This window comes from Mustela lutreola, chromosome 15, assembly GCF_030435805.1.
Source record: "Mustela lutreola isolate mMusLut2 chromosome 15, mMusLut2.pri, whole genome shotgun sequence".
In the NCBI taxonomy this organism is placed as follows: Eukaryota; Metazoa; Chordata; class Mammalia; order Carnivora; family Mustelidae; genus Mustela; species Mustela lutreola.
In genome coordinates, this window is record NC_081304.1 from 49,806,859 (window position 1) to 49,824,694 (window position 17,836).

General features: G+C 53.3%; 1 protein-coding gene across 2 annotated transcripts; it reads right to left on the reverse strand.

The window, feature by feature from the left end:
• Positions 1 to 1,872: 1,872 nt before the first annotated feature.
• TMEM11 (transmembrane protein 11) lies at positions 1,873 to 14,047 on the reverse strand. Of its 2 annotated transcripts, none has more exons than XM_059147920.1 (2): positions 13,920 to 14,047; positions 1,873 to 2,785 (listed from the first exon to the last, which is right to left on the reverse strand). In XM_059147920.1, the coding sequence occupies exons 1-2, from the start codon at positions 13,979 to 13,981 to the stop codon at positions 2,269 to 2,271; spliced, it is 579 nt and encodes a 192-aa protein (XP_059003903.1). In that variant the 5' UTR covers positions 13,982 to 14,047; the 3' UTR covers positions 1,873 to 2,268. The 2 variants fall into 2 exon arrangements, with proteins under 2 accessions (XP_059003903.1, XP_059003902.1); XM_059147919.1 differs by lacking the exon at positions 13,920 to 14,047 and adding an exon at positions 10,657 to 10,796.
• Positions 14,048 to 17,836: the final 3,789 nt, after the last annotated feature.

The window sequence follows — 17,836 nt, forward strand, 5'->3', positions numbered from 1 at the left end:
GTGGAGTGGCTCGCGAGTAAATAGATGGACCAGTGAGCGCACAGCTGCCTGGGCACACTGCCCGGCACCCAGCAGGCTCCAAGGACACAGTTTCCCTTCCCTTCTTCACGGGGGACGACAGCTGCAGAACCAGATGTGAACACTTTGGAGGGAGCTCATAGGCCAAGGGGAGAGACAGTCCGTGTTTGCAGGGGTCCGCTCCTCTCCATTTCTCAATGAGCTGACCCTTCCGAAGGCTCTTTGCTCTTCTCTGAAATTGGGGCGAGAGTGGGCAGTTCAAACAAGACTGCTGTAATTGGGCTGGCATGATGCACTGACGGACGTGGGCACACACAGGACTCATGTGTGGACTTTGCAGGCAAGGGCCCAGCTGACTTGGCCTTTGTTTCCCACCTGATGGTTCTTTGAGGCTCTTGCTTCGGGAGCACTGTGGCCCATCACCGAGGAGCATAACCCACTTGTCAGTGACGTCTAAGTAGGAAGGCGGCAGAAACAGAGCAGCCAGGGTCAAGGGAGGGGAAGGCCTTCCAGGCGCAGGAGGTGCGGTCCTCCCGTTCCCCTTCCTGGCCAATTTGGGTGCGGGTCACGCAGAGAGGCCTACAACACCCAAGTCCTGCCCCGCACTCCACGGCAGGCCTGAGTCCTCACCTTGGCCAGGGCCATGTAACTGAGGCGGCACCGCAGAATCTGGGCTAGTCCACCTGACAAGAATCACTTTGTTTAGCACAGCCGGAGCCAGCCTGTTTGCACTTGGCTTCTATTTCTGGTGAGGACTTCAGCTCAGCTGACCCAACGGAGACGGCTACTGCTTGTCAGCTTCCAGCCACCTCCCCTGTGAAATCTGATTTGCAGGCAGAGAGCATGGGGCTCCCTTTCCAAATCTGCACCGTTTATTACGGAGACACCTACCATTCATGGCAGCCAGCCTGGGAGCTGGCAGTCAAGACACCCACGGGCTTGTGGGCCCTGCACGTCAAGACCCGCTCTGTGCCTGGGATCACTACCAATCGACCACGGTTGCAGATGGCCAGGCTGCCGCGTCAACTGTAGTGTGCCCCCACCATCTTGCCACCCAGCCTTTAACTGAGTCACGAGTATTTCTAGGCCCCTGGAATTAAAGTTATTCCAACTCTTTGTGGACCAGAGTCCATTTTGAAGTCTTTTAAAAACTCTGGGTCTCCCCTTATAATAAATGGACCAGTCGCCACTTGAGCGCCTCGACACTTTCCCACATACCCTTTCATTATTCTCTGTTATCAGATCTTTGTGATGTGGCCTTTAAAACCAGTTTGCTTCTTAAAGAAGGACCCTTCAGGAGGAAGTGCCATGTAGCTCTTCAGGGAGGACTGAGGGCAGGTCTCAGGAAGGTTGCAGATAAGGCAGAGGACCTGACAGCTGTGTAGAAGAGAAGATCTTTCATTTATCCAACACCTCAGAGGGATGTGGACGATGGTGTGCGATAGGCCTTCTGCTGGGAGGAAGGGGCGTGGGACAGGCTCGTGTGGAAGGGGAGTGGTGGGAGGGGCACTGGGCTTGAACTCAGGGTCCACATCAGGAACAGCTTTGATGCTTTGAAAAAAATGCAGCTGTTCCCCTGTGGGGCCTTCTAAATCCAAATCTGCACAGGAGGTTCCAGGCCCAAGTCTTCCACGTGGCCCCACACAGAAACCCAGTGACCTCTAGGCCTCGTCACTGGATCCTGCCATGGCCCCAAAAGGCATTTAGCAGCGCTGGCCTTGAAAACGAGGCCAGCGTGAGGTGAGACGTGAGAGTGAGACCGCTCAGGGTGGGGGTGGGGGGGGTGTCCGTGCTGACCTCGCTCAAAGTCCTGCTCCTGCTGTGGGCAGTCACGGAAAGAGAAGACACCTGAAGTTGAAATTCTCATAATTTTAATGGTCAATAGCTTGTGGTTGGCTCTGGATGGTACAGTTAAACAACAGACTTAAAGACCTCCCCCCCCAACCCCGCAAGCGCATTCATTCCCCCTCCGTAGCGTTGCTGCAGTCAACATTCCACCACCCGCTCAGACTCCCACAGCTCAGACCCCCCGCGGGTTACGGGAATCCACATCTTAGTGTAATGAGCTGAAAACCCTTGGTACGCCTGTGATCTGTGTTATTTATTTTTTTTTTAAATAACAACTATTAAACCAAACCCCTTCCCAGGCTCCGCCGCCTCACAGAGCAAAAACTGTTGCTGTGGCCATCTGACTCCTCGGGTCGTCTCTCGTGGGCTGGGTCGTTTGCTTCTCTCCCCGTCCTACTGCAATCATACGGCATAGAGTTCGTAAATCTTCTTTACACAGTACACCAGGGCGGCCAGTGCTATCGTGTTGTGCAGTCTCTTTCTGTGCAAGTCGTCCTTCCGGACCAGCACCACCGGGGTGGAGGAAGTGAGTGTGTGCAAGGGCAGACGGGACAGTTTGTAGGCGTCGTACTCCACCTGGTACTTGCAGCAGGGGTCAAACTGCCAGGAGATGCCGTAGAGGGTGCAGCAGGCCAGGCTGAGCACGCCGGCGGGCAGCGAGATGTAGTGGGAGTAATCCAAGGGCAGGGCCAGCGGGGTGAAGAGACAGGCGGTGCCCGCCAGCACGGTGGTCTTGTGCAGGCAGTTGCCCACGGTGATCCAACGGGCCGTCTCGTCGCCGATGCGCGTGGGCTCGATCACGATGTACTTATACTGCGCTTCCAGTGCCTGCTCCAGCTCGTACTCGAACTGGTCTTGGGCGTTCTCCCCGTTGTAGATCTCGTGCACGATGTAACAGTCCGTGGCCGACAAGCTCACCCTTGGGGAAGCGGGGGAAAGAGGAGACAGTGAGACCGCTGAGAAGCACGCGCCCCACTTCCGTGCCGAGACACTGGGGACAAGTCCGTGGCCGCAGCCTGGGCACCTGGCTCAGCAGTCAGCCCGAGCTCTAGAGGCCACCATGTCTCGCTTATGGTCTTATTGTCCCTGGAACCCAATATACAAGGTAGTCACTGAAGAATTTTTTTTCTTCTGAGAGAAAATGGCAAAATGCAGAGACACAGGAGGAGGAGTACCCAGATCTCTAAGGGGATGACCGCCGGCGATGTGCACCAGGCCTGGCAGGCAGACCAACGCAGTGGACTGAGTGGACAGAGCTAAGTCTGCAAAGGAGCCACAAGGAAGAAAGAGTGTTTCGGCCCAGAATAACATCCACGCAGAGGCCCAAGGTCGGCAGGATGAAATGTGCTCTTGGTTAACCAGAGCAATGGAGGGAGGAGGCTTCTTCGACGGAAACCAACAGACCTGAGGCCAATAGTGCCAAACACCCTGCCCTCTGCAAGGGCCAAAAGCAGTCATCCCTGCCCCACAGAACAAAAGACTGATAGGGTCGTCCTCGCCTCAGATGACTGAGAACAAAACTCCTCTGGCTGTCACAGGAGGACAAGCTGCACAAAGCACCCCCGGCCAGCAGCCCCGAGAACACCCCCGAGAACACAGGCACACAGCTTAGAAAAAGCAGCCCTCTGATCTCATTAGGAAAAGACAAGGCCTCAAGAAGAGTGACAATGAAATTCAGTGTAAGGGGGACACACGAAGGACCCCCAAAGGTTCCTGGCCATTCTAACCCTGTGCGTTCAGGACTCTGTATTTATCGCCAGGAAACGCTCCTCCCACTCACATAAGAAATACTGTTCACGGGTCGCCTGGGTGGCTCAGTGGGTTAAGCCTCTGCCTTCAGCTCAGGTCATGGCCTCAGGGTCCTGGGATCGAGCCCCACATCGGGCTCTCTGCTCAGTAGGGAGCCTGCTTCCCCTCATCCTCTGCCTATTGGTGATCTGTCAAATAAATAAAATCTTAAAGAAAGAGAGAAAGAAAGAAAGACAGACAGACAGACTGTTCACAAAGACCCACTTCAAGTGGCTGAGCTGATCCAACATCCCCCCCGGGACTAGGGATGGGTGACCTGACCCTCACTGGCAGAAGACAAATCTGGAGGCTCAGGGATGGACGACTCAGCTGTGAATCAAGGCCACAGAGCTGGCTCATGGGCCACGGGGGGCATTTGAGGCGGTTTCGGGATTCTGTTTGACGTCTCTCCAGTACAAACTTTGCATCCAAAGCAGAATCTTTCCACACCCCTGATGGGCTAACCTAAATATAGACCCGTACACGCCTTGTCATTTCCATTTGGCTTGTTTCAGCCTGTCCAGATCTTTCTGAATTTCCATACCGCCTTCCAGTGTATACCGTTTCTCTTAGTTTTGTGTTCTCAGTTCATCCAGTAAAAAGCCTTTATACCAGCCTCCAGGGGGACACTGGTAGATGCAGCTCTAGAAGCTGGATCAAGTCACTTAACCCTGTTACTAGGCAGCACAGAACACCTTTCACGTGCCTCAGTGAAAAGCAGCCCCCTGTCCCTGGGCTGGTCAGACCATCATGAACAAGAGAATGTCCAGGGACCCCCATCTGGCTCCTGGTGCCCCCACCTGACTGAGCCCATGCCCTTCTAACTGGGGCTCTGGACCAGTGTACTGAGCCCATCCTCCTGAGCTCTGCTTGTCCAATGAGTTGCACAGCCCTACGTGATCAAGGACACAAGGTCCACCGGTCCCCCCCACATCCCGGAGCACACAAGCAGCGGCCACTCTGAGGAAAGCAACAGGGGAGCCGGGCTCAGAGCGTCCTCGTCACGGACCGGGCACATTAAGAACAACTGAAAGCTTTTAAAACAAGGTCACCCCCAAATCTCTAGGTCCCAGCCCTCCTTCAAAGGTGACCTGCTAAGTGTGGTGAAAACTGGATTGTCGGGGGTACGCTTTGAGAAAAAAGGACAGGCGATGAGAGAGTGGGACCACTGAGCACTCCCTCCAGTTACTCCCAGGCAGGATTCAGCATAATAAAAACTATTTTTAGCCAACAAATAAGCAAACCTAAGAGGCAAAGAGTTTCACCCTGTTAGAAAAACAAGTGCTCAGTACTCTCCTATGGTCACATCAGAAATGAAAAGTCACTGGTAATGGCATGACCGCCCCCGAGTGCAGGGGGAGGGGCATCCTCCAGGAGGGGCCTCCATTCCTAGGTGGGAACCACTCTAGCAAAAGGCACTGGCTGGGACTTGGGCAGAGGGAACTCTTTATTCTGAAAAAGTAACTGTAATTAAGTTGGGCTCAGGGGAGCCTCCTAATTAAATCACAGGCCCTAATTAAACGGTGTGCACTGGGGAGAAGTTGTGCACTGGGGGGGTCAGACGAGCAGCCGCCTAAACGCGGGCCATCGCCGGAGCAGCTCACTGCGGTGAGCCAGTACTTGGGGCTGCCTCTCCGGGAGGAGTTAATGAGCTGTTTCCGGAAGAATCCACCGGAAGTAGATGAGACAGGAAAAGGAGGGTTTCCCCGTTCAAGGCCTCCATTTGGTTTGAATTCAGGGAGGGGAGTCGGAGTTCATTTCAGTTCTTACTCCTGGGCAGGACTCCGCACTTTAGAAGTCACCTGGAGCAAACAAGCACACCTAAGAGGCAGAGTCTCACGCTGGCTGGAGACGTCCCAGCGGAAATGGAAGTCAATGGTCACAGGGTGACTGGCCCCGTGTGCACAGGACCCGGGAGAGGACTGGCTCCCAGGCAGCCCCGGCTTCCCTTGTGTTCTCAAGCGGTTTAGAGGAGGCAGTTCAACTCACTGTGCATCCCACTATCAAAGCGAGGCCAGGGATGCCTTTCTGGCCACAAAGTCCCTCCAGAACATTTAAGGCAAAACCTGGGTGTCAAGGTTGGGACTACAGAATGTTCCTGCCCAAACCGCAAATCTACCTTAGCATATAGTGCCCTCTCTGCCCAGCAGACTGTAGTCATCCTGAACAAGCCAAGCACAGAACAGTGATATAGTATGTGATCTTTAGTGTACTTTAAAAAAGGTATACGTTTGTTTTTAGGGTCTTTTAGGTGGCTCAGCTGGTTAAGCATCTACCTTTGGCTCAGGTCATGATCCCAGGATCCTGCATTGGACCCCTGCTCAGCGGGGAGCCTGCTTCTCCCTTTGCCTCTCACCCCACTTGTGTTCTCTCTCTAAAATAAATAAAAGCTTAAAAAAAAAAAAAAAAAAAGGTGTATATTTGCTTTTAAACATGCAGAACCTTTCCGGATACACAAAGACCTGGGATGTACGACCATCATTGGGGAGAGGAATGGAGTGGCTCCAGAGAGAAAAGAGAAGCCCTTTTACCAAATACAATCCATGGTACTTAGGGTACAAGGTCGTGCTCCTAAACCCCCTATGCCAGTGCTGACATCAATTTGCTTGGTGATCTCTAAACTGGCCAGCAGAGCAGAGCATGAACCCGTCCAAGCTGGAGGGGCTGCTGTGGGTGCTGCCCCAGGGTCATGGGCCCTTGTGCCTGGGGCTCTCCTATCGGCCCCCCTCACGCTCCCTTCACCCAGAGTGGGCCTGAGACCCTTCCCTTTCCTCCTCTGAATCTGCCCTGGCAGTGGTGAAGACAGGGTCTTCAGCGGAGTTCCCAGAGAACACTGGCTTTCCAGTGAGAAGGGGGCCATAACGAAGAACCAGGCCACCGAACTCGACTCCCTGGATGTGGGCACCCTCTTTGCACCTGGCAGCCTGCCCAGCATGTGGCCCTGTGGTGCCCTCCACCGTCGGGAAGCCGGTCTCGGGGGACTCCGTAATTACCAGAGTAGTCTCAAACCCAGATCCCCAAAGTCTGGAGATACCGCCCCCAAAATCAGAGCTGTGCAAAAATGTTCCAAGCAGCACCGTGTGGGGAGAGCAGCACTGCTACGAAGAGACGCTAATTGGGCTGCTCCTCCACCGGGCAGGGAACGGATAGCCGAATCCCTCACTGGGGAGAAAGCAGGGACACGTGTGGACGTTCGGAATGCACACAGCGCTGCCGGAGAAGCTGCCACTGAGGAGGGTCCTCATGTGTGCTAACTGCGAAGAAAAGCAAGGAAATGACGTCATGAGCGAGGAGGGGGCCTCTGCCTGCGGCAAGGGACACATGGGCCAGGGTGATGCTAGTTTTCTACTTAAGCTGAGCAGTGAGCACATGAGTTTACTGCCTCCAAATCATGGTGACACACACATAAAACGTACCGTCCTGACCATTTGTAAGCGCACAGTTCAGTAGCGTTCAGTACCTTCCCGCTGTGGTGCAAACAAGCTCCAGGACGGTTTCCGCCTGCACAACTCTGCCCCCGCGAAACAACAGCTCCCACCCCTACCCCCACCCTTCGACTTTGTGTCCCTCAGAGCTGGACAACATTGGGTACCACATGTAAGTCAAATCATACAGTATCTGTCCTCCTACAACTGGCTTACTCAACTTGACACCACGTTTTCAAGGGTTACCCATGTTATACGCTGTGAGTCAGGAGTTCCTTTCCCTTTAAGGATGAATAAAAGAATATTCCATCTAGTGTCTATACACCTGTTCATCCCCCAATCACGCCTGGGCTACCTCCTCCACCTCCCCGCTATTGGGAATAATGCTTCTGTGAACACGGTATAAAACTATGTGCTCAAGTCTCTGTTTTTCATTCTTTTGGATCTATGCCTGGAGGCTGCACTGTTGGCTCATATGGGAATTCTACTTTTCACTTCTTGAGGAACCGCTGCACTGTCCCCCACCATGGCTGCATCCCTTTGCGTTGCACCCAAAAGGGCATGAGGGGTCCAACTGCTCCACATCCTCACCAACGCTTACACCGGTCTGTTTTGTTTTTAACAGCAGGCATCCTGATCTGTGGTTTTGATTTATACTTTTTAAATAACAGCTTTATTGAGACAGAAGTCACCCATTTGGAGTGTACAATCCGGTGGCTTACTGCCTTCCCTGCGTTGTGCAACAGACGCCATGATCAATTCTGGAGTATTTCCATCACCCCAAAAAGAAACTCCATCGCTCCCCGTTTCCTCCAACCCTCCCCAGCCCCTGGCAAGCATCAATCCACACACTGACTGGATGGACTCCCTTGTTCTGGACGTTCTGTATAAACGCCATCGTGCCTGTGGCTGCCTGGGCCTGCCTGCTTTTGTTTAGAACAGTATTTTCAAGGGTCAGACATACGATAGCAAGTTTATGACTTTCACATGTTAGAAACATACTTTTGATGTGTTTAATGTACAGTTTTTAAAAATCCAAGACAAAAGATCTGGAGGGAAGTATGGAAGTTCAAAGATGCTGGACACGAAGAAAAGTCAACAGGGGTTTTCTTTGGATGGTGGCCTACCAGGTGACTGACGTTTTATTTTCCTGCATAGGTTTCTGTACTTTTCAAAAGCAGAAAACAAACACACATATGCTTCTTTTATAATGCGGAAATGAATCGCCAGCTTTCTGTCAAAAAGAAAACTCCTGTTTGATAGCCCTGTATCTCTCGGGGTGACGAGACTGCACAGCCGAGACGAGCAAGAGGGAGCCCAGTCCCAGTCCCAGCAGCGACTCTCTGCCTCTGTGTGGACGAAGGAGCGTGTGCTGCCGGAGAACGAGCCCACCACCGCGGGTCGGGGCACAGGCAGCATCTCATGGCTGGGGTATCCTGCTGGTCTCAGCCCTCTACAGTCCTGCCAGTGAGCAGGAGGAAAATTTCATTTCCGTCACCTCAAGCAAGCACCAGCCAAGGCACCGTGCAGGCCACCATCACTTTTTGGTCCTGGCAGAACAGGAAGAGGCTAATCTAACAGCAGCGGAAGCGCTTGCTTTGGGCTTACTTCCTGGGGCGGGCCCTGGGCTCCCAGGCGGGCCTGGGCTGGGAGCTCCGGTCTGAACGACAAAGGATGTCAACTTGGAGCTCTGGGAGGCAGACTCTGTTTTCACCCGGCCTGAATGTGACAGATCACCAACACATAGTAGTGGAAGTGCATTTGAAATGAGTGACAGGAGAAGAACAATTACAGTAATTAAGACAACGCCTGGGTGAAAAATTAAACTAGGTCCATATGTCAGGTTGCTTTCCACCCAGTAAGCATGTGGCCACTTCATTACCTGTGCTCTGGGAGGTGCTGGACTATACCTCGACCTCCAGAACTAGAACGTACTTCTGGCTAACCAAAAAGTGCCTCCTGGGGAGCCAAAGAAAGCGGGAGGATTCTGTGTTGTGGCTTTAAAGGCCAATCCGGACAGCAAGGCACAGGCATGTAGCCCCGAATGTTGAGGATGATTCCAAACAGGCCGAGGTACAGGTACCCGACATGTTCATGTGTTTCAGAGAGAGCCCCGCACACCGAGGGGGGGGTGTCCGGAGACCTGGATTCTAGTTCCCACTCGGTAACTCGCTGGCTTTGTCGCCAAGGGCAGAAGCCCTTGCTGCTCTAAGCCACGTTGCCTGGGGTCAAACAGGGCAAAGGCTCTAGCTCTTCCCAAGTGAGTGCCACAGCGAGGGCGGAATGGGGTGGGCTCTACCAACCCAGGTGACAGCTGCAAAACACACCCCAGTTAAGTGTGTTTTGGCCCACGCAGCTGTTTGTAAATTTAAATTAACTAAAACTGTCAAGTACAAAATCCACTTCCTTAGACGCAGCGGCCATACCTCGAACCGTCCGTGGCCACCTGCGGCTAATGGCTACCCTAATGGACAGCACAGAGACAGGACATTTCTGTTATGGCAGAAAATCCTACGGATCAGCCCTGAGCTGAAGCACTCCTGTGACTCTATTAAGCTTACTGGCTCTCCCTAGAACTCCGTGGCCCATAACGCCGCTGCTGGCAGCAGGGACAGAACACAGAGGCAGCTGGGAGGTGCCCGAGGGTTCGCTCTGTGGAGGACCTCCCACCTCCTCCCACTGCCTCCACTCACTGAGGCCCTGTACACAGAAGCCCAGCTCCAGCTTGGCCTCGGACTCCCCGCCCATACAAGAGCATCCTGCCCTTCGCAAAGCTGGGCCCGAGCTGGAATGGGGTCTAAAGCACGGAATCCCCGAGGCGCAAAGTATCGCCGCTGGAACCAGACCGCTCCCGTCAATCCAGGAAGACGGAACGTCGTGCCTGAGGAGGATGAACCCCAGCAGATGACTTTAACTTGCAATATCCAATTTCCGGGATCAGAACCTGTGGCCGAGTGCGCCGACTCCACCTTCCGGTAGGCAGTTGGGGAGAACCCCCACACCCAGACTCGGGCATGGATGGCTACCTGTGCACCTTGGCCACGGCCAGGAGGAACAAACATTTTCACCACACACCGGAGCCACAGAGGCAGTTTCCCAAGACAAAAAAAAGTACCCCAGGCCACTAAGGGTCCTCAGCTCTAGAAGGAAAAGCTCAGATCAGAATGAGGAGAATGTCACTCCCAGAAAGTGAGCCACCTGCCTTCATGGCTTGTGGCGCATCTGTTCAACTGGACCGGGACTAAACCCTCCACCAGCCACCCAGGACCACACTCTCCGACTCACATATTAAAGCCACGCTGTCAGAACAGCACGACCAAGTCCTGGGAAAGAAGGTATCTGGTACAGAAAGAGGAAGACACAATCCCACAGACCTGACTGCTTAAAAACACGGGCAGGCGGCCGCACAGGCCAGGGGTTCCCCCGAACACCTGAGCATCTAGTCCAGTATGCCCGGCCCTCTGGACACCCCAGGTCTTTGAGCAGCGCTGCTGCCTTGCATCACGAGGAGTATCAGATCAAGCACATGTTCACATGATGGGAAGAGCGGGAGCTGAGAGTACGTGGCTATACTCACATTCCAACCATCACGGAGAGCTCAGGGACGCCCAGAGGCCCTGAGGGAGTGAAGACAAGCGGCCCAAGTAGGACGGGCGGGCCCATCTAGGAGCTGGTCCGGGGCGGCACCCAAGTGGCAGAACACACAGATACCTGCACTGTGCCTTCCTAGATGGGCAAGTGTGTCTCAAAGACGCCGACAGGCCAAGTGGCAATCTGTTTCGTGTGCTCGCTGCCAGTGTGCTGAATTCTGGACAAGAATTCAGGTTACAGCTCAGAGTCTGATGTTCTTCATTACAAACACTGTTGAGTCCCTGGATTTAACGGAGTGGAGAGAAAAATCAACATGCGAGCAGCTAGCATTTTGCTATTTCCACCCCTCTCCTCCTTTAGTCTAGACCAGCGCTGTTGCATCACTAGAACTTTCTGCAGTGACGGAAGTGTTCTAAATCTGCCCTACCCAATGTGGTAGCCCCCCAAGCCCCATGTGTCTACTGAGCACTTGAAATGGGACTGACTCGTATGACTGAGAAGCTGAATTTTTTCATCTCATTTTTATTTAATTTTTTAAGATTTTTTTTTTAAAGTAATCTCTACACCCAAGGTGGGGCTCAAACTCCCAACCCCAAGATCAAGAGTCACACGCTCTACTGACTGAGCCAGCCAGGCGCCCCTATTTTTAATTTAAATTTAAATGCCACATGTGACTAGTGGCTACTGAATGAACACAGCTCTTGACTCAAGAACCCGGTAAAGAATTCACACATCGTGTATTCTGAAGCGGACTAATACACAGCTGATGTCTGAAATTGTGGTGGACGGTACAGTCCTGGGCAGGGCCTTTAAGTACAAGTCATGCTTGGGAGTTTGCAGCCACTTGGCAAATCTGGAAAGTTTGCCCAAAGTGTTGCTCTGCTCCAGCTCCTGCCCCAGACCAGGCAAAGTGTCCTTTGCTTTCAGTATAAAACAGACTCCAACTGGGTGTGTCAAGTAATTCTGGAAAGTGGTCTTCCAATGTTAAGCTGATATTTGGGTTAGCACAGATGTGACATGGAACAAACTCATTTAAGAGAGCCATAAATACCCTATTTCAGTCCTAAGAGCCAATAATATGCTTGGGCCTCTTAATCTACAGTGCTGGGCAATCAATCAATTAATCCAGCCTGCCCCTCCCAGTCTTTCCACCCACTGAGCAGGAATGGAGGTGTGCCCAGAAGTTAGCTAGCTGGCCCGGCAGCGGGTTATGTTTCCATCCCCTGCTCAGCGTGGGAGGATCTTAGGGCAACTGGGCTCCGACGAATGACTCCTCCAACAGAGCCAGGTTAGGGCCTCCCCAAAAAGGCAACTAGAAAGGTTCCCCAGCCACACACCATGATATTTGAAGGAGGAGAGATGGGGCCACCTGAACCATAAAATCTGCTGCCCCATTCCTGGGGCATCTGCATGTGCGAGCAGAGCCTTCGGCTCCAGGCCAAAGGTTGCAACCTGCACACCTAGGGAGACTAGGTAGGTAACTGCAGTGAGTCAAGTTGTCAGGTGAGTAATGAACTAGAGAGCACTTGCCCTGACCAAAAGCAGTCCGCCACCACTCAGCTTTTCAAGTAGAGTTTTGCGTGAAATCTTTCAACTTTTAAGTACTGGCAACTGATTTAAATTCTCTTTAAAACCTGAGGATCGAAAAAAAAAAAAAAACCCAAAACCTGAGGATCGACAGTCAAGGGCTGGATTCAGCCTATGGGCTGCTAGTCTGCAAACTCAGTTTTGAATTAATGCCTGTCTCCAACCAAGGAGATAATATCCCCAGTATCTGATTTCTTAGATCAATAAAAGCTTAACTTGTGCTAGCACAGCCCTTGTATGATGTCTGGGGCATTTCCATTTGGCCCTTCTAGCTGTTTTTATCCAGTAAGGAGAAATGCCTTTCTCTCAGCTAATCTGGCTTTTCTAAGCAGGATTAATAGTCACATTTAAGATCCTGAAAACGTTTGCCAGGTTTAAAGGCCATCGAGGTCACTTCTTGAACTTCTTCCTATGGTCTGATCTAAGAAATACCACATTGGAGTTGGAAAAACAAAAATATCTGCTTGCCATTCACTGCTTTTCCACGGAAGAGGAAATGCAGAGCAGACAACGCTGGATAACTCTGAGCTTAAGATAGCTGGCCTACCACAACTACCAAACAGGAAGACTCTTCCCAACGAGAAAACCATCTGCAGGCAACAGCAACGAAGAAAAGGAATAATGAGGATAGTTGGGTGGGAGGGGAGGGGAAGGCGGGGGGGTGGGGGAGACACTGTTCTGTTTAATAAGCCTCTCCAAAGAGACAAAACACACAAACACAAAACTTTCTTGCTGACCTCGGCTATACCAAGCAAGCCAAAACAAAATGGACAGAGCAGCTGAATTCAGGCGACTCCACCAATACACATCCTTCCCCAAATTTCTAGTAGCTGAACAGCTTCTAGTGGCTTCTAGCTGAAACTGCTTTCTCGAAGAACTGTAACTTCAACCCGAAACACAAAAACTCTAACAATCTCATCGTCTAGAAATCAGTTCTCCAAATCGAGATCCACCTCGGAAGAAACAAGCCCCTAGCTCCCTACCCACTCATCATTCATTAAGAAAGGTCACTTTAAAGGACTTCCACAGCAGGGGGCTTGCAGAGAACCCTCGAAAAGTCGCAAGAATCGGAGGGTTCGAGGAAGCGGCCGGCTCTCGGTCCGGGAGACACACTGGGGAAGGTTAAAGCTACCCTGATAACCGTGCAGACCGCACTACCGTCCCACAGCTGGCCCATTCCGTGCAGGCTTCCTTTCCTTTTTCTTCCCCGGAGCCATCCCTCATCACGTCAGGAGTCGTGGCCGAAATGGCCACGCTGGTGGCCAGGAAGGACGGGAGCTTCGGACGCTGCCCGACCGCGGGATGCTAGGCGGGTCCCTTGGGCCTGCACGGGGCTCCCGGTACTTCCCGCGTGGCCTGGCCCCGACCCCGGCCCCTGTATGGCCGCGGCCCACCTCTCCCGGCCCCGCATCGTCACCTCCCCGGACCCCTCCGCGGAGGCCGCTTCAGCCGGGCTAGAGCGGGCGCCGGATCCCACCCAGATCCTGGATCGGCCAGAGCAGGAACCCCGCGTGCCTCGCAGGAGTACGAGGAGGGCGGGTGGGCGAGAAAGGGGAGCCCGGGGACGAAGGCAGGGACAGCGGTGCAGCCCCAGGAGGCCTCACTGGCTTCCAGGTTCCCGACCCACTCGCCCTGGAAAAGCAACAGGCCCCCGGATCTCACCTCTCTCGGGCGCTGCCGCCACTGCTGCCCGGGCCAAGACGCCTCCTTCCCCAAGCGGCCATCTTGGAGACACTCAGCTCGCAAATGTCTCGCGCCAAGGCGGCCTCGGGATAGTAGGCGGACTGAAGGGAAATGTAGTCCGGGCCACAGCCCCGGTCTGCGCAGAAGGCGGAAATCGAGCCCTTCGGGACTACAATGTCCAGAATACGCCGCGCGCGCCGGAAGCCCCGCCTCTTTGAGGTTGCCTGGAAAGTGTAGTTCTCAAACCAGGCGGAGTGGAAGGAAGCACCCTGGGAAGAGTCCTACTCAGGGCACCTTTTTAGAATTTAAATTCCCAGAGTTCACAGATTAGGAGTCACAGGCGCCCGCCCGCTTGTATGGCCTTGGGCTTCAGGAGCAAATAGCTGAAGGAGAATGGAAAGAAAGTGCCTACAACTCCCAGACCACCGCGCGGGAGGCGTCCGGCCGCTGCCCGCTGCAGTCGCCGAGGGGCGCCGCGCTTTCTGCGGGGCCTGCCCTCAGCTTCCCTGTCCTACCCGTGCTCGCCGCCCTCGTGCTCGCCCGGCTGCCGGCGTGTCCAGCCGGCACCTTCGTCTCGCCCTCCGCGAAGGCGGCCCGCTGTGCCCTTCACAGCGGCCTCTGCCCCCTAAGGTCACCGAGGGGCCGGAGGCGCCACGGGCCTTTCTCAGAGGCCCTCTCTACTCCCGCTCCATTCCCCCCAGTTCCCTGGACTCGGCGGATGCTTTGGGGACCAGACAGAGGCGGTCCCTTCTGTCATGAAAGTTCCCGCTTACACCCTGTTGGAATCGAGATCTCAACAGAAAGAAGAGAAGAACTCCAACATGTGATCATTGCTATGAAACAAACGGTCTTGTGCAGAGAAAAGCCTATTTTAGATGGGGCCCGTGAGACCCTTTAGTCTCCACCGCACAGCCCACTCCTATCTTGGTGCAGGGACGTGAACATAATCTCCTAATTCGATGTCTTTGAGAGTATATGGTGGGCAAATCGCCCAGCCTGAGCCGGGCTCAGGACCTGGCATTTCCCTGCCTGGACCCTGCCCGAAAGAGTCAGGAAACGGGACCCAGTGATTCCTAGTTGCTGCTCCCATGGACCTTTGGGCTATTTGGAGGAGGAGCGTTTCGCAGTGTTGGAACTTGTAGTCCCTCTCCTGCTTTCGGCAGACAAGGATTACAACACGTTAGTTGGTTCCATAAATATTTGAGCAACTCTTGTATGGCAAAATCGGCTCCAGATTCCCAGATAGGAAAAAGCACAGTGCCTGCTGTCAGCATCCAAGCCTGTAGGAACTCAGCACTCCCGGGCACAGGGCTGTCAGGTGTTGATGGCACTCTTAGCATCAAGGAGAGGATTCATCTGTATCTCCTTCCAGCTCACGGTCCACAATAGATTTACATGCTTGACCTCCTCTCACAGTCCCTCATTACCTATATGATGAAATTCAAGCTCCTTAGCACAATCTAGAGGCCCTTCCGTGGTTTGGAGGTTGCCCAGCTTGCCAGCTTCAACTGCCTCTCCTTCCTGCCTGGAAACTGCCAGGCTAGCGAATCCGGAGCAAATCTAGGCTTCCCCTAAAATATCTTTCTCTGCCAGCCAACTAGCCTTTAGACTTTGGGCCTGATTGGTACCTCGGAAGTGCCCGCTTAGGTCACACAACCCTGCCTCGTGATGCCAGTGTGTATGCAACCTGTCCGTAGAGACTGCTGGACAAGTACCATGCTGCTTCTTCATCACCTACAGACCTGTTTTCTCTGGACCAGTGTGGGGATGCAGAGGGTCTCTCGGGATTTTAGAACAGCTGAGTGTGAAGCCTGGCGCCACACTCTGCTTCCAGGGCTACTTCTACAACTACTTGCTCAGTTTCCTTGTTTGTCAAGTGGGGGTGATATTAGTGCCCTGCCTCACGGGACTGCTCTGAGCATTACATATGATACATGCATGGAACTTGTACATACATGTTACACCGGTACCAGTAACAACGGGTGGTGATGTTCCGCCAAGCCCTGCTGTAAACATGTTAAGTGATTTAACTATTAATCTTTACAACAGCCCCGTGAAAGTGATGCTCTTATTATCAATGTTCTCATTGTGTCAATGAGGAAACTGAGTCGCAGAGAACCTGAGTGACTTTCCGAGATCACCCTGTCGGTCAGGAATGGTGCCAGGAATTGAACCCGAGCTGTCTGGTTGCGGAGATTACACTGTGCTGTGGTGCCCCTCAGGAGGAGCTCTGGAAATGTCATTGTCTTTGTCAACAAGGACAGGTCGCACACCCATGTCAACCGCACAGAGGAGATGTAAGGCCTCCAACGGCTGTTGCAGGCTGTTTGCTTCCAGTCTGCTGGCTTGAGCTAAGACACAGCCCCCTCACCCGCCAGGGTTGCCTCTTGATCACTCTTAGTGCTCACACACATTCTGGAAGCTTCACAGTTCATAGGCAGGTTAGTTCCCTCGGCATGTAACTGAGCATGCGCTGAGGGCACAGACCGAATGGTGGAAATCAGAATTCCTGTGGCCGTAGGCACCCCTGGGCAGTGGGACCCCCGAAAGACTCCTGAGCGGCTAGCAGCCAGCCAGCCAGCAGGATGGCCCGGTCCTAGCTGGGCTCACAAGTAATCCAGCACCCTTTCTGTTCATTCATTCTTCGAGCAAATAAGTATGACATGCACTCTGTGTCCCACTCTTGGCCCCAGAGACACAGCATTTAGTAAGACGAACACTGTGCCTGGCCTCATGGGCTTTTCAGTCCTAGTGAGATAACAACCAAGTAAATCCTTGCAGAGATTTTCTAAGAAGAAATGAAGCAGGATGATGTAGTAGAGTGACTTGGAGACTATGGGGGGCTAGAGGAGATGTCTTTCCAGAGGGAGCGTTTGCATGGGCCCCGAGTGGAGAGTGTGCACAGGCAGAGCTGGAGACAGAATGTTCTGCACAGAGAGAATCCCCGTGAAGGCTCTGGAGTGTGCGTGAGCTCGAGTGTTCCAGAAATGGGACTGGGGTGACTAGCACATAGTGAGAGAGGAGAGGTGCTGGGTTTGCCTTTGGTTAAGTCACTTCCTTGCTCTGAGTTTCAATTCTCTCTGTAAAAGGTGGTAAGTTTCTCTGTGTGCTAGTCAGTGTCAGTTGGGAGAGGAAGCCCCCGTAGGTATTTCAAGCAGAAGGAATTTACTACAGAGCACTGTTGACAGAGGTGTTGGGAGGACAGGAGAGGCAAGGGGACAATAAGGACACCCACCCGATTCCCACTTGCTGGAGCAAGAGCTGAGCACCACACCCCTGGGGGTGTCTGCTGTCACCACTGCGGCCTGAGGTGCCACAGTACCCGGGCCTGGGATGGCTCCTCCCTCCTTCCCGTCTCCAGGACACCTGCCACGCCTCCTGTAGGCCCTGTCACCCGCCGGGGCGTCTGGGAAGTGTGCCTTGCAGGCTTCCAGTCCTGGCTGCAGGGAAGAGTCTAAAAAGGCACGTGTGGGATGGACCGAGCAGACGGCACTGACATGGCTACGGCGCGCAGCTCCTGCGAGGAGGAGCGACGAGTGTGCGTCCAGTGTATTCGGCCAGGTCAGACCCCTCCCCACACATCGTAGGCATCCGGGATGCAAACAAAGACATCTTTGCATGTTTTCAAAGGAAGGTTTGGACTTACGACTAAAAGCATCAAAAGTGAGCATCTTAAGGATAGAACTTTGATTCTGAATGGATAATATATTCACATGGCATCATGTTCAAGTTACAAAACAATGTGCAGAGACGGTGAGTTTCTCACATCCTGGTCTTCCCATTACTTCGTCCTTAACACCTTCTAGAACAATCGCTTGTGCCTTTCTGCTGTGTCTTTTGTGGCAGACCCATACATAGGCAAATGTCTCTATCTGCTAACCACTGTGTCCTTTACC

Bases quoted from the DNA above. Each gene is read 5' to 3' on its own strand.
- TMEM11 (XM_059147919.1), bottom strand. From the start codon at position 10,742: ATGGGCCCGCCCGTCCTACTTGGGCCGCTTGTCTTCACTCCCTCAGGG. The intron at 2,786-10,656 runs GTGAGTATAGCC...CGCTTCCCCAAG, and splicing joins CTCTCCGTGATGGTTGGAAT to GGTGAGCTTGTCGGCCACGG.